The sequence below is a fragment of the Orcinus orca genome, chromosome 8 (genome assembly GCF_937001465.1).
Source record: "Orcinus orca chromosome 8, mOrcOrc1.1, whole genome shotgun sequence".
In the NCBI taxonomy this organism is placed as follows: Eukaryota; Metazoa; Chordata; class Mammalia; order Artiodactyla; family Delphinidae; genus Orcinus; species Orcinus orca.
Genome location: NC_064566.1, coordinates 47,774,310 through 47,798,369, shown reverse-complemented (window position 1 = coordinate 47,798,369; position 24,060 = coordinate 47,774,310). Strand labels below are relative to the sequence as shown.

Below are 24,060 nucleotides of genomic sequence, written 5' to 3'. Positions count from 1 at the left end.
AAAGAGGGGGGAAAAAGCACTCTGATTTCTCTTGTTTTAAAAAGATGTTACTTGGGCTTCCCTGGTGGCGCATTGGTTGGGAGTCCGCCTGCCAATGCGGGGGACGTGGGTTCGTGCCCCGGTCCGGGAAGATCCCACATGCCACGGAGCGGCTGGGCCCGTGAGTCGTGGCCGCTGAGCCTGCGCGTCCGGAGCCTGTGCTCCACAATGGAAGAGGCCACAACAGTGAGAGGCCCGCGTACCGCAAAAAAAAAAAAAAAAAAAAAAAATGTTACTTAAACAATTTCCAAATTTATATTATACTGCTCTCTGAGATGACAGAGGAATTTTTAAGCACAGTTGAAGCTATCCTGCTCCCGGAATATCAATGATTTGCATTGCCGAGGGCCAGGGTCTCAGTTGACTTGCAGGGCATTCCTGGTCCCCTGAACGCACCCTGTCTCTTGCTATTGCAGGCTGTTTGTTTCTAAGTATGCCTGCGTGTTCCATCCTCTGCGCTCGTACCCGAGTCCTCATTGCCCCTGCGTCCTCATTGCCCCTGCCTCAGAGTCGGGAGGCCCAGCAGCACGCCCAGCCTGGCCTTCTGCCATCACTCCTGACGGATGCGTGGATGAGAGGGTCTTTCTGCCCGCACCGTGCAGTGGGTGGGCACGGGAGGAGCAATCCCACTGACCTTTGATCTTTGCTTCTTTGCAGATATCTCAGTGAGCCTGCTGACCCTTGTGGTCACCGCCTGTGGCCTCGCCCTCTTTGGCGTGTCTCTCTTCGTGTCTTGGAAACTCTGCTGGGTTCCGTGGCGAGAACGAGGCCTGTTCTCTGGTAGCAAAGACAACAACCAGGAGCCTCTTAACTACATGGACACAGAGACCAACGAGCAGGAGAACAGCGAGGGCTTCCTAGACCCTCCCACCCCTTGTCCAGACTCCTCCATGAAGATCAGCCACACCTCCCCTGACATTCCCCTCTCGACCCAGACAGGGGACCGGGAGAACTGTGCCCATGGCATCCGCGTACAGCGCCAAGTCACGGAGCCAACAACCTCATCAGCTCGGTCAGTGATGCCCCCTTCCTTTCTGGATGCAGGGCGAGCACCACCCTGTTCCCTTCTCTTGGCAGCAGTAGCATTGACTAGCCGAGGAGCCTGTAACCTGTCACGTGTCCATTAGAGACACGTATCAGAGACATGAATATGGGAAAGCCTGATGCTTCCTATATTCCTGTGAGGTTCCTGAGCACTGCTTAGTCTGTACTTAGTTCATAACAGCAATAGTTAGCATTGCTAAGGCTTACCATGTCAAGGACTGTCTAAGCGCTTCATGTGTATTATTTTATTATCCCTCACAACTTTGTGTGAGATGGATCTTATTATCGTTTTCATCTCACAGAAGAAGAAACTTAAGTCAGGGAGATTAAGAAACAAAGTCATATATTGGTAAGCACCCAGGTCAGGGTTTGAACCCCGGTTCAAACAACACCAGAGCCCAAGTTTTTACCCACTCTTCCGTGCTGCTCTCATAGTGCTATGGAGTTGATTCTCCGTGCCTCTGACCTAGCCTAGCGGTCACACACAGGCTCTCTGTAGAGTCCACACAGTGGCTGGGGGTCTTCGTCCACCTCCAGGCTTTGCAAGGTCTCCAGAGTACCCAGGCCCATTGTCACTCTCTTTCCATGGCTGGATGCTCTGTGCTCTCGCGCAGTAGAGAAATAATATAGTGCAGTGATTAAAAAGCAAGGGCTCTGGGGTCCAATGAACTAGCTTTACCTACAAGTATAATATTGGACACGTTATTTAGCCTTCGTCTGTTTCTGTTTCGTCTTGTGAGAGGGGAGCAGTGATAGGTGGTTTTGAGAATGAGGTGGTAACATGTGCATCACATGTGCTTTGCCCAGGCCTGCATCTAGCACCTGCTTCACACCCTGAGCTGCCATTTTGTTTTCAGTGCTGCTATCATCATCATCATCATCATCATCATTGAGACCTGCCTCTCCCAAGACTCAGATGCATACAGGTGGCTTTGAGGCGAAGCAGCCAGTTCTGAATCACTGTAGATAAAACTTCACTCTCAATAAGAGACCTCAGGAAAAGAGACCCAGAAAGCAGCTTTCTTTAAAATGAAAATATTTGCTTGAGTGATAGCTGGGGGAACAGCATATGCTGTTATTTGGAAAGTACAAGCACAGTTTGGGGTTTTTTTTTTTTTTTAACATCTTTTTTATTTGTTCTCTAGAAACAGAAATAAGATTTTACCCTTTTTTATGTTAATCAAGTTTATCCTAGAGGCTCTGCTCATTCACATTAAGTAGGATGGAATATGACAGTTTATAATTTAATTTTTTCAGAAAGCTATTTTAGCATCATTTCCAATTCTGAATTAGAGAGCTTTACCTAAAATATTCCTCCGGGAGGAAACGGATGGTTGTTTGCCATTTGATTTAGAAGAAATCCTCAGATTTTATCATCAGGATTTCTCTTCAGATTTAAGACTTAAATATAACTGGAGCTCTGTCTGATGCTGCCGTGGAGTTTGTGCAGTGGTGCAAACTCACGATAAAATCCTTTCAGTACTTCAGTAAGTAGGGCCTTCAGATGGGGTCTCCATTGAAATTGTCTCCTATCTGGTTTGACTCTGCATGTTCATTTTTCTGATCTGGGTTCCATCAATACAGAGTGATAGTACTGTGTTCTTATTAGATTATAGGTCTGAGGACTCTGCCATAATTCTAATGAATTGATGGCAATCATATCACTATAATTATTACAGTGTTTATCCTAGGAAAATGTATAAGTAACCTGCATATCAAAAAATAGATTTCATGTAAAGCTAAAAACTGTAGATAGCTTCACCACTGATTTGTAGAAACTGGGTAGAAGGAAAAAGAAAACTAAAATGAGAGAGGGAAGGAATTATCCCTGTAAAATGCATTTTACATTTAGACTTCTTCTAGTTTTGGAGTCGTGCAATTAAATTTTCTCTTCTGATGGCCAAAACCAAGTTTGGTGATATTTGACTACCATAAGAAAACTAAACTCTCTCCAGCTGCATTTGACCTAATACTGATAATTTGCATCATTTCCCATTTCAGACATTCTTATCTAAATTACTGCTGACCTAGTTTTATGGGTTATGTCTGGAAATACACGTCTTTGACTCATGGTCTTTCCATAATAAGAAGGGTGTGGTCTTCTAATTCTTTAGGGTTGTGCTATAAACACACACACACACACACACAAAGCCTTTTTACTGACAGAGTGGGTAAAATGAATGAAATTTCCTTGATGCTCGAGAACATTTTTAACATTCTTTTTTAAGTAGCATTTTTCATACCATATTTGGGGAAAGGGAGGGTACTCTTTGCTGAGATGGCTCTAAACAGTCTGCTCTGCTAGTTATTATTTCTATTCCCTTCTTTCTCATTATGATCTTTACCTTCTCACTGCTGTCACTTTCTTTCTTACTGCTTCCCTCCTGCAGCTGTTATCACTTGTCCCAAAGTTCCCTGGGCACCTGCTCAGCCCAGAGCATACAAAGCTTAGACTCCCAGTTAAGGCCTCCCCACTGTCATGGCGATTGGCACCGCTTCAGCCGTGGCATTTGCATCGGAAGTCCCACTGTCATCTGGCCTCTTCAGCTTGGATATGTGTGGCTCCCACCACTGCCTTTTGGAATGTCCTAAAGATGAGCTTTGCTCCATCTTCTAAGAATGTTTCTGGTCAGGATGACTTTCTTTTGTTCTTCCAAGATCAAGCATGTTTGCATTCTGTTTCTGGTTAGCTCAGTTACTATTAGAGCCCTCCAAAATTCCTGTTAATTCCTTGCAATTTGGATGAAATCCCTTTTGTATAATGACCTAATATCCTGGGAATGTGGATTTTTTTTTTTTTAGAACTTTTCAATACCAGAACATTTTAGAGGTCTCCAAATATATGAGAGGACTCCAAATATATGAAAATCCCTGGATCCTCAAAATAGAAGGAACCTTGAAAGGCCATCTAATCCATTTCCTGATTCATGTCCCAAAATGAAAGTTCAATCTGTTTTTTTTTTTTTTTTAAGTCTTCTCACATTTCCTTTAAAATACTTGAGCTTTATAAAAATTTCAATTTCCACACCACAAACTCCTTATCGGGTCTGTTAAGGCCTGTGCAATACTGCCACAGTCTGCTTCTGTCAGCTATCGGCCTCACCTCCCAGCCAGGCCACCATGTGGCACAAACCCAGAGGACCCTGTTAACATGGACTCAGTTAAGAGGCCTTATCCGGAAAAGCTCATCACATTCCATCTACACTAGCTTCTCTCTTGGTTCCTTCAGTATCCCTGACTTTTCCTGCCTTGGTACCTTCACACATGCTATTCCCTCAGCCTGAAATGCTTTTCCTTTTCCTTTGCCATGCCAGGCTCCTTTGCAGCCTTAATGTCCCTGCTAAAGTGTCACCTCCTCAGAAAGGTCTCCCTCACCACCCTATCTGAAGTGTGTGTTCTTTCCTCCACTCCCTCCCACTCTTTATTTTCCCACAAGTTGCCTTACTTTCACTTCTTCACAGGATTAAAGTCTATTTCTAACTCTACGATTGTTTATTGCCTATACCCCGCTCTAGACTATGAGTTCTGTGAGTTCAAAGACCGTATCTGCTCTGCTTCTCCCTGTATATCTAACCCCTAGTGCAGCCTCTGGCACAGAGTGGAATTTTTCATGAATGACTGGCAGAGTACATTCGTCAATATCAGGCCACTTTCCTCATGTTCTGCTGACAAAAATGGCAAAGCGCAAAAGTATAAACTGAGTAGAGCGTGTAATGGTGTGAAGCCAATGGAAGATCACTTGTCCCAGCTCTCACATTCCTCAGAGCCTTACATTTAGACTTTTGAGCTTGTCTCTGAATTAAACAATCCTTAGAGTTGCAGAAATACTCTGAGAGAATTGAAAGAAGAAGACAATTTGAGTCTTCTAAATTTGAGTCCCATTACTGGCCGCAACTCCAGTAAGTGGCCCACTAGGATTAAGTGCTGCAATTACTCTAAGAGAAGCACAGTTTTATTAAGCTATATATTTTTATGTGTTGAGAGCATTGGTTAGATGTAAACATTTAAAACATAATTTTTTGAATTACTCTTTTAGTTATTTCTTCAGATTTTAATGAACTGACAGCTTCAAAAATGGAAGTTGCCTAGACCTCTCTCAGCTTCCATGAGACCCTGAAACCAGGTGTAAATGTGTATTTTCTCTACTGAGATTTAATGATCAGAAACTATTATGTCCATGGCATTTATATATTTACTGTAGACACACGTATTAAACATTTGCTATGTGCAAAGTTCTGTGTTATGTGCTGGTAGTAAAGAGGGAGAAAGGATATAGCCCTGGCCTTGAAAGGGGAAATACACAAAAGAGCACCAGTTACACATATTAAAGTGCTGATTGTTCTTTAGAAGATTAATCTGGCGAGAGTGTATAAGATGCGTGGGATGGGGTGAAGACTGGATATAGGGATCCAGTTCAGACCTGTGATGGTGAGGGCCTGAACTCAATTGGAAGCAGTGGGAATGCAAAGAGGCATGAGATGTGAGCTACTTTAGAGAAAGTGTTGGTGGACATAGGCTCATTTTAGTAATGGGATAAAATATTTGACGATGACACCAAGGTTTCATGCCTTTTTTAACTTGGGGGAGGGTGGGAGCAGGACGTGCTTCAGTGTATCCAGCTGCACTTAACCCCACACCTCCACCGTCCAAGGCCTGATGTCTGCATCTCCATTATCTCACTCACTCTAAAGGCCTCCGAATCCGAGAACCAAGAAAGCCTCAGATTCCCATTTCCTCCTGCCCTTGTAGTCAGTTAACCGTGTCTATCTGCTACTCCCACTTCTTCTGTCTGTTGGTGGTTCAGAACAGCCCAGCCCTCTCCTCTCCATCACAAGGGAAGATTCCAAGAAGGCCTGTTTCTCCTGTTTCCAGATTTCCCTGTCGTGACTCGAACTTTGTAAAGAAACCCGTCATGGTTCTGAAGTCACAATGTCCTTCTGTCTTTCCTGTCTTTGGACCCCCTGAAGCCTTGTAAACACTGGTGCCCCAAACCAGGGAAGGGACAGGCCAAGTTTCCCCTCTGAGATGGGGTCCCTGAGATGAGAGAGGGTAGAAGAGTGTACACTTGTCCATGGTTGCAGGGGAAATCCAGCGATGGGAGGGATGCTGGAGGTTCTGAGCTCTGGTTCTTAATAGCGCCTGGAATGGAAGATATGGGCATGTATGAGGTGAAGGCTGCTGGGACAGAAGAGCTGAAGGTCCCATCCTGCTGGAGAGCTGGGAGCCAAGAGGAAAACTTAGTTAATTTCCCTGTTGAGGTCTAGAGCATCAGCTGGGAGGCTGAGGCCAGGTTAAGTAGGTAGGCTTGGCTCAAGTGCTATCTCATCCGTGACAATTTCCCTAGCCAGAGGCCTTCCTCTCTCCCTCTCCCTAACCTCCGGTCAGTTCTTATCCCCCTCTGCCCTGATTTATAGTCAGTGTATGACTGTCTACTCCTGGCAAGGCACTTCCTTGAAAGCAGTGACGAGGCTTTGCCCCTCTGTCTCTTCCACCCTACCTGACCCCTTGCTTCACACATTCAAATTTGTTGAATTGCAGTAATGTCCTCTTTCTTAAGATCCAGTGGAGGTAGTTGGCTTCCAGACACCTAGTTGGTCTTGAAGGTGTACTTTTAGTATTTAAATTGCACCACTGACTAACTAGATAGCACTCAGAATGGCCCATCGTAGGTGGGAACTGACTCCAGGCTCAAGTAGGGCCCTTGTTTGAATCCAGCCTGGAGAGAAAACTCAACGGCAGGGGAAGCTGGAGCTGGTACCAGCCACTTATGGCCTCTGCATGTGGCCGGATACTTGCTGCTCCCTGCCAGAGCTTTCTGCCCAGAGATCCCAATAGAGCAGGATTAAAGCTCTATTCTAGCACTACAGAGGTTCAACATCTAGGCAGGGGACGGACCTGGCTGTACTAGTACAGAGAGCCAGTTGTAGGTGCCTAACAGCCTTCCCCTGAGTCTCTTCCTCCCCCCTGAAAAATCAGAAGATCCAGAGAAAAGTTAAGATGGTGGGTTTCTCTGTAAGAAATTTAAATCCCACGAGAGAAACATTCACACCACACAGTTTTCGCACATGTGGGAATGTGTGTGTCTGGGTGTGGACTGTGTTGGCTGTGACAGGTTCAAGTGACAGCCCTGTGCTTGTGCTCTTGTTGTACCGTGTGGGTGATTAGTAGTCAGGAGGGTATTTTAGGATGAAGAGGAATGTTTGGCATCACAGCATCTGTATGACAAGGGAGAATAATTTCAAACACGTTTCGGGGCCTATTAATCCCATTTTTATGTCTTTATTTCATAAAGTAGTCTTAAGAAAGGAAAAGAAGACAAACTCTGATCTTTACTCTGCCTCTTCAGCTATTTACCAACCCCTCAGAGACAGCTTGACTGTTCCCTTTCACCTTCTGGTGGAGAGAGGCTATTTTAATTAAGGTTATTGAGAGGCTGCACAAAATACAATATAATGGCTCTGAACTCTGAGCTAAAAACAAACAAAAATAACCTTAAAGACAACTTTGTATGTAATGACTACTTCTCCCAGTTTGTGAGGACCCACACAAGGTAAGGCAAAGAGAATTTCAGGGAAACTTTTAACCCAAACCAATAAGTTTATAGGGTGAAGAGTAGATTCGGATAGCAAATATTTAATTTGCAAATATCAGTCTCTAGCCTTCTCTAACTGAATCCCTATATACATTTATAGGAGCTTACCTTTAACTTTTATACCCTCAGTGTTTGTTAAAGAAATACAACCCTTCCTTCTCATCACTCATCACCCACGTGGTTCAGCAGTAGCACAGCCGCGGAGCTGGCACTCGCACCTGTCAGAGTCAACAGAGTCCCCTACAAGCAGACACATCCTGTGACGTACGTTTCCAGAAGAGCAAAGACTGTGTTCTCATAATGAAATGATTTGATTTGACCCAGTAAGAATATGCAGCCTTAGTAGGCTAAAAGCCAGTGACAGGAAATTCTGTGTAATTTAATGGAAGATCCATTCTTTTTCAGATAACACCTAGCTATTTCAGCTTCAGGATGATACTGTATATCAAGGGGAATCATTTTATTTTTTTAAACCAGTTTGTACAAATCTTTACCTCCCACCAGCTGAATAAGCTTCTTTAATGGCATATTAGACAGTTTAGAAAGTGCATTAAACCTTTAAAGCTCCGAGGTCACGTGTAAGTAAGTTCATCTCCTGATGCCAGGCCTCAGTTTTGAGCTTCAAGCCTTGGGAAGCAGCTTACTTGCATTGATGAGCATTTTGAATATAGGCCAAAAAAAAAAAAAAAAAGCCCACAGGTCTCAGCTTTTAACAGTGTGTTCATCAGTCTACCTACATCCCAGGCACAAGTTTCTGAAAGACCTGGAGCTAATGAGGTTATAACTTTGTTCTCTCTTGCTCTTCACTCAAGGCATAATTCAATCCGAAGACAACTCAACCTGTCAAACCCAGACTTCAATATCCAACAGCTTCAAAAACAGGAACAGTTGACTGGAATTGGTCGAATTAAACCGGAGTTATATAAGCAGAGGTCATTGGATAATGAGGATGGGAAAAGGAGTAACAGCAAAGCCTGTGGGAAGCTGAACTTCATTTTAAAATATGACTGTGACTTAGAGCAACTCATAGTGAAGATTCACAAAGCTGTCAATTTGCCCGCCAAGGACTTTTCTGGGACTTCAGATCCTTATGTCAAGATCTATTTGCTTCCCGATCGGAAAACAAAACACCAGACTAAAGTTCACAGAAAGACCCTGAACCCTGTGTTTGATGAAGTGTTTTTGTTTCCGGTTCCCTACAATGACCTTGTAGCTCGGAAGCTTCACTTCTCTGTCTATGACTTTGACAGGTTCTCTCGCCATGACTTAATCGGCCAAGTGGTGGTGGATCACTTCTTAGACTTGGCTGATTTCCCCAGGGAGTGCATCCTTTGGAAGGACATCGAATATGTCACCAATGTAAGTCTAACATTTCTTCATTTTGGTTGGGGGAAGGACGCTTCTCGGTCAGCATGCAAACAGATTACTTATACCTTATTTTATTTTATTTTGGGGGTGGCAGAGTATAAAATTTATCTCAATGTACTTAGAGCTGTCGCTTCAAACCTCCTTGTACCTTTCCAGAAACAAGTCTTTCACAATATTCATTTTGCAGTTTCCGAGAATTACCCATGGAGGCAATATTAATAACATTCTCCCTTTTCTACTTTCTAATTCTAAGCAGTTCCCTAATAGGCATTAGATATTATCTGTCCTCCTTACCTCATTTTCTTTAGAGCTTTCTTAGGTTGTTTGTGCTAAATGGATCCTGGCATCCTGTTAACTGTTATCTGCAGCTGAGAGACCGTTGCCTTACTCGCTGAGAGCATTAAGCTCTTGCCATGTTCTCAGGTCAGCTCAGCAGCATTTCCCATGATCAGATCTTCAGCTTTAATCCCAGACGTGAGAATGATTGGGAAGAGTTGGCACCATAGTTTTAAATACAGAATCAAAGTTACAAGGAGGTCCGTCTGAAAAGATCTACAGATACTGGCAAAGCTAATCTATACAAGGTCACATCCTATTTAGAGCTCAGGAGAGAGGGCAGAAGTGTTGCCATATACCCATGTTTACATTTAAACATCATATTGCAGCAGTGATGTTCTTACTCCATTTGCATCCTTTTCACTGTCTGCAGAGGTGTACTGATGCTCCTGAAATAGAAAGGAAAATTGGACTATCTTAGGGGACTCTGATATTTTAAGGCCACTTGTTTCGTTTCTTGTCCAGATTGGCTCAGGCAGCTTTGTTAGCTCATCCTCTGCGGGCGATATCGTTCTCTTTCTCTGTCCTGGCATCCAAGCCAGCAAGCACCATCACCCTTACTCCGCTCGGATGATGATCTAGCTTGAGTTTGGAGCCCATTCAGTGAAAGGCTCTCACTCTGCTCAGGAGGAAAACACACAAAATCCCTTCCCAGTGACCAAATACCCACACTGATACTCTCTCATCTCAGCCGCTTTTGTAAACTGGGGACTCACATTCCAAGGGACACCTTCCCTTCACATCCTATGAGATACCAGTGCCAGCTTTGTCCCGCTACTCAAATAAGCAAAGTGGAACGTGGAGTTTTGCTGGCCTTTGTCATAATGACGAGGAAAGAAAAGAAGGAACTGGAAAAGGCGCAGAGAACATCAGATGGTGAAACTAAGGTGATATGGGAGGTTGGGGAAGGAACAGATCTCTTCAAACTTAAAAGGTTGTGATATCTGTAAACCCAAAAGTGGATGCTGTGGGTGGCAAGGATTGTATCCCAAATCCCAGTTGCCAGAATCAGAAGGCAGCTTTAGAAGCTTTAAAGAAACAGAATGGGCAGGCTGCTGATATTAAGGGATGAATGGCTCAAGAATGAACTGTCTCACTGGAGTTCTTACCAAGTCCCCTGAGATACTGCTGGCCAACAGTGATGAGTGTCGGTAGAGAGAGGTTGGTCAGATCATCTAGTGCGTGACATCATTTTATATTTTTTGACTAATGGATTCCGTAAAATAATAGCTGGCGTGGTCATCAGAAATCTCAGCAGGGATCCTGCTGTGAGTTGCCTTCTGAAGACTTTGTGGAAAGAGTAACACTGAGTGCACAGTGGCTGATAAAAATCTGGATAGGGCTGATCCCTGGTGGGCAGGTCTCTTAGAGCTGTTTCCCGTGGGATGAGAATATAGAATGACAGCCTGCAGAGACCTTTTGGCCCTGAGATCACTGCCATTGTAGCACTCTCCTGTGACTATGAGTTTTCCATCCAGTGACGGAGAATCCTGGATTTCCACAGAGTTGAGGAGAATGTGAAATTATTTTCCAAGGAGGAAAACCAATAAGGCTAAAAGCCTCGAAATTCTCAGTTGTTTCCTCAGGCAAACAATAAATATTCTGAGCATTGATCTAAGCCTTTGGATGGCTAGCAGGAGAAAGGAGGTCCTGGGAATGGAATTACATGTTGTTTCATAATCTGCCATTAAAAAAAAATTCCATTTAAAAATTGCTATTTGGGGCTGTTTGTGCTTTTTTGCATGTGACTTTGTACAGAGAATGAGAATGAAAGTCTGAGATTTACCAAGGTTTCACTTTTATAATATAGCATATATGTCACACACAGTATATGCTACACACGTACAGACTAATGAGGGAAATTAAAAGAGTAGTCATGACCCATCCCTCAGCTGAAGAGCAGACTACCACCAAGTACTTTGATGATGACCCCTGGGTTGTCCTCCCCTGTCACATTCTCTCAGCCCATTCCTGCCAAGAGGAAACCACTATCCTGAATTTTATTTGTAAGACAATGTATTGTTCAGTTTTGTCTGTTTCTGCTTTTCATAGCTCTTCTTTGACTTTTTTTTTTTCAGTCCACGTTGATTTTGACATTTAGCAATAGAGATGAGTGGAGCTCTGGTTCATGTATTTTCATTACTGTATAAAATTCCATTGTGTTATATACACAAATTAGCTCTCTTGTACTGATGATATTGGGTTGTGATTAGTTTTTTATGATTCTGAATAATACTGCAGAGAACATTTTTATGCACATCTCCAGGTTCACAGATGCATTAATTTCTCTAGGGTGTAGCCCTGATAGAGGAAAAGTACACGTGTTCAAATTTTCTAGGCAATGCCGAGTTCGTTTTTCCACCGTGACTGTACAAGATGACCCTCCCACTGTGAGGTATGACAGTTACTAATGCTCCCCAGTCTCACCAACTCTTGCAGTTGCCGCACTGTTTAATATGTGTGCATGTGCATGCACGTAAAATGGAATATGATTTGTATATTCTTGGCCACCAAGGTTAACCATCTTTTGATATGTTCATTGGTCATTCACATTTCCTTTCTTGCTAAATGTTTGTTCAGCACTTTTTCTTTTTTTTCCTATAGTTTTCTTTTTCCTGTTGACTGATATATGTTCTTTATATAGTCTAGATGTAATCCTTTGTTGGTTATGTGTATTGCAAACATAGTCTCTTCATTTATAGCTGTCTTTATGCTCACTTGATGGTATTTTTGATCAATAGAGGTTCTTATGTTTAATGTAGTAAAATGGATCAATATTTTCTATTGTAACTTAGCACTTTTCTGTCTTGTTCAAGATATCCTTTCTTACCCTATGTCATAAAGATATTTTCCCTGTATTTTCTATTAGAAGGTTAAAAGTTCTGGGGCTTCCCTGGTGGCGCAGTGGTTGACAGTCCGCCTGCCGATGCAGGGGACATGGGTTCGTGCCCCAGTCTGGCAAGATCCCACGTGCCGCGGAGCGGCTGGGCCCATGAGCCATGGCCGCTGAGCCTGCGCGTCCAGAGCCTGTGCTCCGCAATGGAAGAGGCCACAACAGTGAGAGGCCCACGTACCGCAAAAAACCAAACCAAAACAAAAAAAAGTTCCGCCTTTCCTAATTATAATTTTAGTCCACCCAGAATCCGATTACATTGTGAAATGTAATATAGGCCTCCTGTATTAGCTTGGGCTGCCATAACCAAGTATATAGACTAGGTAATTAAAACACCAGGAATTTATTTCTCACAGTTCTGGAGGCTGAGAAGTCCAAGATCAAGGTGCTAGCAGATTCAGTTCCTAGTAAGAGCCTTCTTCCTGACTTGCAGATGGCTGCCTTCTTGATGTGTCCTCACATGGTGGAGAGACAGAGCTCTGGTCTCTCTTCTTCTTCTTCTCGTAAGGACAATAATCTCATCATGGGGGCCTCACCCTCCTGATGTCATTTAAACCTAATTACCTCCCAGAGGACCCAAATACCATCACACGGGGGGTTAGGGCTTCAACTTATGAATTTTGGAGGGGCACAAACATTCAGTCCATACGACACCCATATTTCTTTTTCTATGTGGATAACCAGTTTTCTGGCATATTTTCCCAATAATCTGCAGTGTATGCTCTGTCCTGTATAGGTCTCTATATATGAAGAGTCTGTTTCTGGATTCTCTTTTCTATTGATTTTTCTATTTGAGTACCTCTACCAATAGCACTTGTAAATTAGTATCATTCTATGATAAGCTTTAACATCTGGAAGAGAAAATTATCCAGCCTGCTTTTTCTTCAGTTCAGTCTTGGCTTTTACTTGACTTTTCTCATAAATGTTAGAATCAGATTGTTAAATTAAAATTTCTTTCTGGTGTTTGGACTTCTATGAAGTCTATAGATAAATTCAGGGAAGTTTTACATCTTCTGTGATATTGAGTCTTTCTATTCATGGTCATAGTGCACGTCTCCATTTATTTAGTTTTCCTTTAAAGTCTTTCATTCGAGGCTTATAATTTTCTACATGAGGATGTCTTTCATGTATTTTGTTAGTTTTATTGCTAGGTATGTTATTTTTTGTTATTTTCAATAGTATCTTTTCTAAAATTGCATTTTCTATTGTTGCTATATAGTTATGCAGTTTAAATTTTATATATTTATCTTCTATTTGGCAATCTTTTAAAACTTATTACTTATAATTTATAGATGCTTCTGAATTTTCTTTGTAGATAATCAGTCATGTGAGTTACGATAGTTTTGTTTGTCTTTTTATAATCCGTATACCTTTTATTTTTAATTTAGTGCACAGACTAGGATTTCCCTTACAATGTTCAATAATAATTGTGGTAGTAGTCATCCTTGACTTATTCCTTTTAAATGGAATGTCTTTAACATTTCCATTGAATATGATTTTGCTACAGATGTATCATGGTTGTCTTATCATATTAAGAATGTACCCCTCTATTCCTAGTTGACTAAGCCTTTTATTAAATTGTAGTATAGTTGATTAACAGTATTGTGTTAGTTTCAGGTGTACAGCATAGTGATTCAGTTATTTTTTCTGATTATATTCCATTATAGGTGATTACAAGATATTGAATATAATTCCCTGTGCTATACAGTAAATCCTTGTTGCTTATCTGTTTTATGTATAATATTTGTATCTGTTAATTCCATACTCCTAATTTGCCCCCGCTTTGATAACCATAATTTTGTTCTCTATGTCTGTGAGTCTGTTTCCATTTTTTATATAGATTCAGTTGTATTATTTTTTAGATTCCACATATGAGTAATACCATATAGTATCTATCTTTCCCTGTATGACTTCACTAAGTATAATATTTTCTAGGTCCATCCATGTTGCTGCAAATGGAAATATTTCATTATTTTTTAAGGCTGAGTAATAGTCCATTGTATGTTTACCACATCTTCTTAAGCCAGCCATCTGTTGATGGACACTTGGGTGTTTCCATCTCTTGGCTATTGTAAATAGTGCTGCTATGAGCATAGGGGTGCATGTATCTTTTCGAATTATGGTTTTCATTTTTTCTGGGTATATGCCCAGGAGTGGGATTGCTGGATCATATAGTAGCTGTACTTTTAGTTTTTTAAGGAACCTCCATACTGTCTTCTATAGTGGCAGCACCAATTTACATTCCTACCAACAGTGTACAAGGGTTCCCTTTAACTCAGCCTTTTTATCACAAACATTCACTTTATCAAATGCTATATGCTTGTGAGTTTTTGGTTTTTTTTCATTTTAACCTACTATTTTGGTCAATTAGGTTGATCATTTTTCTAATTTTGAGTCAATCTTATATTCTTAGTATGATCCAGACTTGCCTTGATATATTGCCTGTTTTATACGTTACTGAGTTTGGTTTGCTATTTTGTTTAGCATTTTTTGCATCTGTGCTCATGAGTGATATGTGTAATTTACTTTCTTATATGGCTCTTATCTGGCTTGGAATCAAGGTAATTCTTGATTTATAAAACTATCTGGGAGAATTATTTTGGATACCTCTCATTTGTTCCTGCTCAGGGCCCCTGGAGGCTTTGGGGTTTTTTGTTTATTTTTCTTCAAACTGAAAAGGGCTCCCTTAGTCTCTGGGTTCTGATTAGTTCAGAAAATAAGGAAGGGGAGAGAGTGAGGTTGGGCTGTTTATTCCCCTAGATGCCTTCATTGGAGTATCCATAGGCTGGCCGTAACCTTCAACTGAAAGCCATAGTCCTGAATATGTCTTTATTTTGCTGTTGTTCTTAGATTGTTTTTCTGGGTATAAAAATTGGGGTGTGGGGCATAAAACTCTCAGCTACTCTGATTGTAAAGCGATCATTCCATAGTTTCCTGACCTTCAGTTGCTTCAGAGAAATCAACGTTTAGTCTAATATTTATTCTTTTGTATGTAATGTTTCTTTTCTTTCTTACTGCTTTCAAGATCTTGCTTTCCTGTTTAGCGTTTTATAGTTTAACTATAACATTGATAAGTGGGCATTTATTTTTATTTACCCTGACTGAGATTTATTGAGTTTCCTGAATCTGAGATTGTATCCTTTTATCAGTTCTGGAAAAGTCTCAGTCATTTACTTCTTTCCATTTGTAGAAGTGTTATTTGCTGCATTTTCACATTTGCCTAATATATATTTGATAGCCTCTCTTTTTTTAACATACTTTCAATTCTTTTTTTTAATTTCTTTTACCATTTCATACATAGGCATTTTTATATTCTGCTGCTTATCATGCCAGTAGCTATAATCTTTGCATCTCTGATTCTTTTGTTTGAAATTTCCATCATCTCTTACTCATCATGCATTGTTGATTCTTGGACTTAGTTATTTGTGACTGTGAGCTCATCTAGCTTAGAACTTTATCAGTAGACATTTTCAAGCTTTGAGTTTAAAGTGCATTCCTTCAGAGATGACTTGTGATTTCTTCTACCAGGTGCCTAGGCAAACTACCGACATGGAATAACTTTAAATTTTGAGCTTGAGGGTTTTTGGACAATGAAGTAGGCTGGATATAAACTCCAACTGTGTAAGTACAGGCTTTTATTAATGGTTAGAACCTGGAAGGGGTTATTTTTTCTTGCTTTACCTAGATTAAGTCCAGGACAGGATGTATTTCCAATGTCTACTTATTTAGGCAGAAGTTCTGTTTTGTTTGTCCTTTAAGGATGTGACCCTCAGTCTTGAGGACTCCAACCTTTATGTAGGATTCTCCCTCAGTCCGCTAAAACTCAGGCACTAAGCCACCAGAGATTCACATTTACCTCCATTCAAACTCCAGCTCCACAACTTACTTACCTCTGTAGATTCATGCTTTCTCATTGTTTCTGGCACTGAAAAATTCCGTTTTTGTTCTATCAGCCCTGCTATGCGTTAAAAAGGATTTTGTAATCTAGTATTTTTACTTGGAACATCCACCCTATGTTTGAAATACTGTGTTCTATATTGCTCAAAGCCTGTTCAAAAGAGCAGTTTTTACTTGTACTAACTAAATAATAATCTATGTATGTATGTATCTATTATTTATTAACATAACTAATAATATATGTTAAATGCCTTGCAATCGAATACCAGAAAGAGCCTGAAGAGGTCCTGTAATCTAAAATCCTCATTTAGCACACAAAACTGAAGTGGAGGGCCATTAAGAGAGTCAGCCAGGGTCACACAGCTGAATCATGGCCAAACAGGACTTAGGAGTGTTTTTCAACAGCCATTTCAGTCTGTTCATGAAAAGGTGTCTCAAAATTATCCTATATGCTGGTTTACTTTTCTTTCCCCTTTTTTTCCTTGTTAACTTGTACTAAGCTTTTAGATCCCAGCTTAAATGCCCCTTCCTTGGACGACTCTTATATGAGCCCTGGACTAGAATAGGTTTTTCTCGTATATGCATCCATGATATTCTGTAATTCTATTATTATTCGTAATGCCTTTTTTCTTCCATATATGTAAGGCTTTAAAATGCAAGTTTATTCTTGTTATTATATGAATGATGTATATGTTTTATTTATTTAAAAAATGTTTAGTTGAAGTATGATTGACAAATAACATTACATTAGTTTCAGGTGTACAACATAATGATTTCTATTTGTATATATTGTGAAATGATCAGCATAATAAGTCTAGTTAACATCTGTCACCATACATAGTTACAAATTTTTTTCTTGTGTCATTATACTTTCTAATATGTATTTGTTCAATTTTCTTTCTTCCCTATTAGACAGTTCTGTGAGTGCAGAGACCTTACCAGCTTGTTCATTACTCTGGGCTTAGCCTCTAGAATTGTGTCTGGAAGTGATACTAATTAATAAATACTTGCTAAATAAAATTAAGTTCCTCATGAGGGGCTAATTTGGTGAGGCTCTAGGGACTGGTTTGGTTGGGGGGGGTGTTATGCGGAGCTGAATCTATTAATTGATTTTTAAAATTTTGTTCATTATTTCTCTAAGGAGATTATGAGTTTTATAAATGTTAGCAGTCAAATAAAAATTAATCCTCACACCTTCCTGTGAAGGAACAAAAAGGCAATTATTGAGTGTAAGACCGATAGTTTAATTAAACCTCTCAACTATTGAAGCCAGATCCATCAATAATAATATATAATGCATTTCTGTGGGATGTATATCAGTCAACAAGAGAGGAGATAGTATCTGGGGGAAGGTCCCAGTTGTGAGGGCATGAGTTTAGTAGGTCTGGGTGAATGTTGGCTGTTGTGCCGTTGCTCTTGGCAGTTTTAGTCCCCTCCGCTCATCACTGGCTCCCTGGCAAACAGGCCCTGAGCACTTCAGGAATTTCTCTCCATGGCCCACTTAGAAACTGGTTCTGAGACTTTCTCTAGGACCTATGATCATCTCAGCTAGACTCTGCTTTGGAGGAGATGCCAGAGTTCTCACACGGTAACAGTAGAAATCACAAGGTTCCCTCTATGCCAGTATTGATCCCAGTTCATAAAAGGGAAGGGTACAATTTGCAGCAGCATAGACTTTCTTTTAATATTATGAATTTTAAAACCTTGCATTTCCATGAAAATCAGACTTTGTGAGCGGTTTGCAATAATTTGCGGTGGTCGATTTAGGAATTTCCCTGTTCTGTCTTCCAGGGCCCTGGGGCCATTTCTAGACCTGATAAAGGTGGATACCTGGAACCACTCAGGGGAAGATAAAAGTATTCAGGGAAGCCCAGGATGCTTGCTTTTCACAGTTGAATGAATGTGGGACAGGCGGTCTCGTGACTGAAGAATTTTATTCATTTAATCCTGTTTCGTTCCCTTATACCTTGAGTCCTCAGTTGTTATCGTATGATTTTATGGCTTTGTCACATTCAGTGGTGTTCTGGTAGATGTGTTAACAACTGGCTGGGGGTGGGGGATAGGAGGGGGACCTGATTCGTAGCATTTGCTTGTTTCCATGGTGTAAATACTCGCAGAAGGGCTGATTTCAACCTACCGATATAATATCACTGAAGGTGGAGTTGGCCAAAGGTTCTCACATTGGCTCCGGCAAGTGCCTCTGATAAGAGCCTGCTCCAGTAGCGCTGCATGTAGTGCTGAAAACACTAAGGCTGACTGGTCCTAAGGAACCAACAATTTGAAAAACCCCATGGAAAGCCCTGGTTTCCAGCTGACAACAGAGAAGCCAAGTTCCTTCTATAATGTGGATGTGGGTGGACTTCAGCCATCACTGGGGTCTAATGAGCTGTCTTCATGAGAGCCCACTGAATCCCACCCTACTGTTTTTCCCATTCATGATCCCTCAGACATGTTATCCCCTGGACGTTTAGATTTATTCAGAGGGAGTGAAAAGGGGCAGAACTGCAGAACAGAACATCTGAAGGAAGGGATCAATAAAACTACAGGTCTCTGAAAAATTGACTTTGATAGCTTTTATTGTAGTGTAAGTGCCGGGACAATGCATTTGCTTTTTTTTTTTTTTTTTTTTTTTTTTTTTTTTGCGGTACGCAGGCCTCTCACTGTTGTGGTTTCTCCCATCGCGGAGTGCAGGCTCAGCGGCCATGGCTCACAGGCCTAGCCGCTCCGTGGCATGTGGGATCTTCCCGGACCGGGGCACGAACCCGCGTCCCCTGCATCGGCAGGCGGACTCTCAACCACTGCGCCACCAGGGAAGCCCTGCATTTGCTTTTTTACTTATTTATTTTGGGCTGCACTGGGTCTTCGTTGCTGCGCTCGGGCTTTCTCTAGTTGTGGTACACGGGGGCTACTCTTAGTTGTGGTGCGCAGGCTTCTTATTGCGGTGGCTTCTCTTGTTACGGAGCACGGGCTCTACGTGCGTGGAATTCAGTAGTTGTGGCATGCAGGCTCAGTAATTGTGGCCTGTGGTCTCTAGAGCACAGTCTTAGTAGTTGTGGCGCATGGGCTTAGTTGCTCCACGGAATGTGGGATCTTCCTAGACCAGGGCTCGAACCTGGGTCCCCTGCATTGGCAGGTGGATTCTTAACCCCTGTGCCACCAGGGAAGTCCCGCATTTGCTTTTTAAAGTGAAATGTATGACATATACAAGAGTATATGTAATGCATATGTGTTACAGAACCAAACTTAGGTCCACTCGCCCCAGGTGCAGTAAAGCCAATCTACTGACACCAGTTTGTGGTGAAGGAAAGTACAACGTTTATTGCAAAGCACCCAGTGTGAGGCCAAGCAAGGAGAACTGGCAGCTCATGCTCAAAAAGCCAGAACTCCCCGATGGCTTTTAGGGAAGCGTATTTAAAGGCAACATTAGGGGTGAGGGTTGCAGGGTGCCTGATCAGCTTGTGGACGTTCTTCTGATTGGTTGGTGGTGGGGTAACAGGGTGGTATTTTGGGAGTTAACGTCATCAGCCTTCTGGTTCCAACCTGTCTGGAATCTCCATGCTTGTGGTCAGCATGCAGATAACTTCTTCTACCTGGTAGGGGTTTTATTATCTGCAAAACAACTCAAGGATATGGTAAAATATTGTCTATAGCCCTTAAAGAGGAACTAAAGGTCCTTAACTTTGTTTTATGGCTAAACTATGATTATTCTGCCTTGTTTGACTTTTTCTTTGTTTCTGCATTTTCTTACTTCTCTGATTAAATTTGCTATTTGGATTCGGGGAAGGCCTAGGAGGCTAAAGGTTTTGTACAAACAAGAGGAGGAGGACATGGGGTGGGGGGAGGTCTGTCCCTGGGGAGGCCCCATAGGGTCCTGCTTGGTTCATATGTATGATTGAAAAACAATAACAAAACGTGTATCTGTCAGTCCAGAGCTTAGCTGAAGAAAGATAACATTATCAGTCTCTTTGAAGCTCCCTGTGTACCCCTCCTCTGTCCCCAAACTCTGCTGCCCAGGTAATCAGTATATTGAATTTCATATCTATAATTCTGTTGTTTCTAAGTCATTTTACCACATAAGAATAGTTTGTTCAATTTTGCCTATTTTTGAAGTTTATGTGAAAAAATTATATTTTATGTATTCTTCTGCAAACTATTACATTCAATATTATGTGTATTGAATCACTTACTTTCACCTACATACTGTAGTTCTTTCTTTTTTTGGCAGGGTGTTTTAGCATTTCATTGAGTAGTGTACGATAATTATTTATCTGGTCTCTAGTCAGTGGTTATTTGAATTAATTTTTTTTCTAGTTTAGAAAATGCGGCTATATGTGTATGTTCTGTACATTTCTCCTGGTAAATATGTGCAAGAATTTCTCTAAGGTATGTACCTGGGAATGGAGTTGCTAGATCAAAAAAACGATATTTCTTTTTTAATGCAGTTTTCAAAGGTTACACTCCATTTACAGTTACTAAGAAACATTGGCCGTATTCCCCATGCTGCACAATATATCCCAGCAGCAGTACATGAGCCCATCTTAGTCTCCCTTCTCTCCAGCATTTGGTATTGCTACATACTCTAATATGGTGACCACAGATTCTTTTGAGTGTTGTACATTGACAATTATACCATGCATGAATAAGTAGTTTTGTTTTTCTCTATTTTCCTTTTTGATTCTTTTGGCTTCTCCCCTCATCCTGCTTGTTGCTGGCTTTATTACATTTATCAGGACTTCTAATACAAAGGCCACTATAATAATTCTTGGCTTGTTCTGATCTTAAAAAGAATGCTTCGAATTTTCACCACTAAGTAGGACATTGCCTATAGACTTTGAAAACCTGAATGGATATTGAATTTTATCATAAGATTTTTCTGAGTTTATTGAAATGATCATATATTTTGCTTCTTTTATCTTTTAATGTGATGAATTACATTGCTTTATTTTCTGATTTTGGTGAGAACTTGTGTTCCTGGGATAAATCGTACTTGTTCATGATGTAGTTTTTTCATCTACATGAATGTACATGAATGTGTGTGTGTATATTCACCTGTTTGGTTTATTAATATTTTGTTAAAGATTTTACAACTAAATTCATAAGTGAGATCAGCCTCTGATTTTATTTTATTGTTCTCTCTTCATCTGGTTTCATCATCTGAATGAGTGATGGAGCATTCTCTCTCTTCCTAGTCTCTTGAAATAATCTTTTCCTTCAATGTTTAGTAGAATTGACCCACACAACTTTCTGGGTCAGGTGTTTACTTTGGGGGAAAATGATTCCATTCCTTTGATGGCTATAGCAGGATACAAGTTTTCTCTTTCTTTATGCATTGATTTTGGTGATACAGATTATTTTAGAAATTTGCTTATTTCATCTGTGGCTTAAATATATGGACTTGAAATTCTTCATAATCTTTTCTAATCTTTTTACTTTCTGCCTCATCTGTAGTTATGTCCTTTTCGCATTTCTAATACTAATGCATGATCTTTTCCTATTTGTTCCTGTTCTCTTTTTCTTTGATCAGTGCCATTGGAGGTTTGTCAATTTTATTAGTCTTTTCAAAGAACCACTTTTAGTTTTGTTGAGTCTATTTAAATTTTGTTTTTTACTTCTTTTTTTTGACTGTATGATTGTTTTTCTCTTTTTATTTTTTGGTTTATTCAGTTATTTCTAATTTCTTATATCTTTAGGTTAGTAATTTTAAGTCTCTTTAAACTTTTTTTAAACCACCTTATTGAGTTATGATTGACATGTAAGAAGCTGTACATATTTAATGTATATAACTTGATAAGTTTGGGGATAAGTATACCCTCATGAAACTATCACCACCATCAAAGCCATTGACGTATCTATTACCTCCAAAGTTTCCTCCTGCTCCCTTTGTTATTATTATTAATATTACTATTATCATTATTTTGGTGTGGTAAGAACATTGACATAGGATCTACCCTCTTGGCAAGTTTTAAGTATACAAAATAATGTTATTAGCTGTAGGCACAATGCTGTATAGTAGATCTCCAGAAATTATTAATCTTGCATAACTGAAGCTTTAAATTTGCATGTGAGGCTATAACTTGCCCTTGAAGTACTGCTTTAGCTATATGTCAACAAATTTTGATATTTATTACTTTCATATCATTCTGATCTAAGTGTTTTGTAATATCACATACAATCTTTTTCTTTGATCTATGTTACTGAAAGGTGTGTCTTAAAATTTTCACGTTATATAGTTTTTAAAAAATGTTAGTGCTCTAACTTAATTGGAATGTGATCAGATAATATAGACTACATTTTACAGATTATTTGATATATGTTGAGATTTGCATTATGTTATCTTCCACTTCAGTTTTTATAAATGTGTTGTATGTGCTTGAAAAGATCATGCATTACTGACAACCATATCTTGATTGACATTTTTTGTCAGGCTAATGTATCAGTTAAGGAGTGTTCTCATTTCATTCTTTTACATGTAGCTCTCCAGTTTTCCCAGCATCACTTACTGAAGAAACTGTCTTTTCTCCATTGTATATTTTTGCCTCTTTGTCATAGATTAGGTGACCATAGGTGCATGGGTTTATCTCTGGACTTTCTATCCTGTTCCATTGATCTATATTTCCAGTTTTGTGCCAGTACCATACTGTTTTGATTACTGTAGCTTTGTAGTACAGTCTGAAGTCCTCTAGCTCCGTTTTTTCCCACTATTATGTTTATTGTTGTTGAAATTTTCACGTAATTTGTCTTTATTTATTTATTTATTTTTAACATCTTTATTGGAGTATAATTGCTTTACAATGGTGTGTTAGTTTCTGCTTTATAACAAAGTGAATCAGGTATACATATACATATATCCCCATATCTCCTACCTCTTGCGTCTCCCTCCCACCCTCCCTACCCCACCTCTCTAGGTGGACACAAAGCACCGAGCTGATCTCCCTGTGTTATGTGGCTGCTTCCCACTAGCTATCTATTTTACATTTGGTAGTGTATATATGTCCATGCCACTCTCTCACTTCATCCCAGGTTACCATTCCCCCTCCCCGTGTCTTCAGGTCCATTCTCTACATCTGCATCTTTCTTCCTGTCCTGCCCCTAGGTTTTTCAGAACTTTTGTTTTTTGTTTTTTTTTTTAGATTCCATATGTATGCATTAGCATACAGTGTTTGTTTTTCTCTTTCTGACTTACTTCACTCTGTATGACAGTCTCCCGGTCCATCCACCTCACTACAAATAACTCAGTTTTGTTTGTTTTTATGGCTGAGTAATATTCCATTGTATATATGTGCCACATCTTCTTTATCCATTCATCTGTTGATGGACACTTAGGTTGCTTCCATGTCCTGGCTATTGTAAATAGTCCAGCTCTGTTTTTCTTTCTCAAGATTGCTTTGGGTATTCAGGGTCTTTTGTGTTTACATACAGATTGTAAAATTTTTTGTTCTAATTCTGTGAAAAATGCCATTGATAATTTGATAGGGATTGTATTGAATCTGTAGATTGCTTTGGAGAGTATAGTCATTTTGATAATATTGATTCTTCCAATCCAAGAACATGGTATATCTCTCCATCTCTTTGCATCATCTTTGACTCCTTTCATCAATATCTTATAGTTTTCTGACTACAGGTCTTTTGCGTGCTTAGCTAGGTTTATTCCTAGGTATTTTATTCTTTTTGTTGCTGTGGTAAATGGGATTGTTTCCTTAATTTCTCTTTCTGATCTTTCGTTGTTAGTGTATAGGAATGCAAGAGATTTCTGTGTATTATTTTTGTATCCTGCAACTTTACCAAATTCACTGATGAGCTCTACTAGTGTTCTGGTACCAACTTTAGGATTTTCTATGTATAGTGTCATGTCATCTGCAAACAATGACAGTTTTACTTCTTCTGTTCCAAT

The 24,060-nt window shown here is 40.3% G+C and overlaps 1 protein-coding gene across 1 annotated transcript in view; it reads left to right on the top strand.

Moving 5' to 3' along the window:
• Positions 1-24,060, top strand: part of PPFIBP2 (PPFIA binding protein 2) — a 385,547-nt gene that overhangs the window by 62,476 nt on the left and 299,011 nt on the right. Inside the window, exons 4-5 of the mRNA XM_049713952.1 lie at positions 697-1,051; positions 8,488-9,034. Coding sequence (XP_049569909.1) covers positions 697-1,051; positions 8,488-9,034 — 902 coding nt within the window. The remainder of the gene's footprint in view (positions 1-696; positions 1,052-8,487; positions 9,035-24,060) is intronic.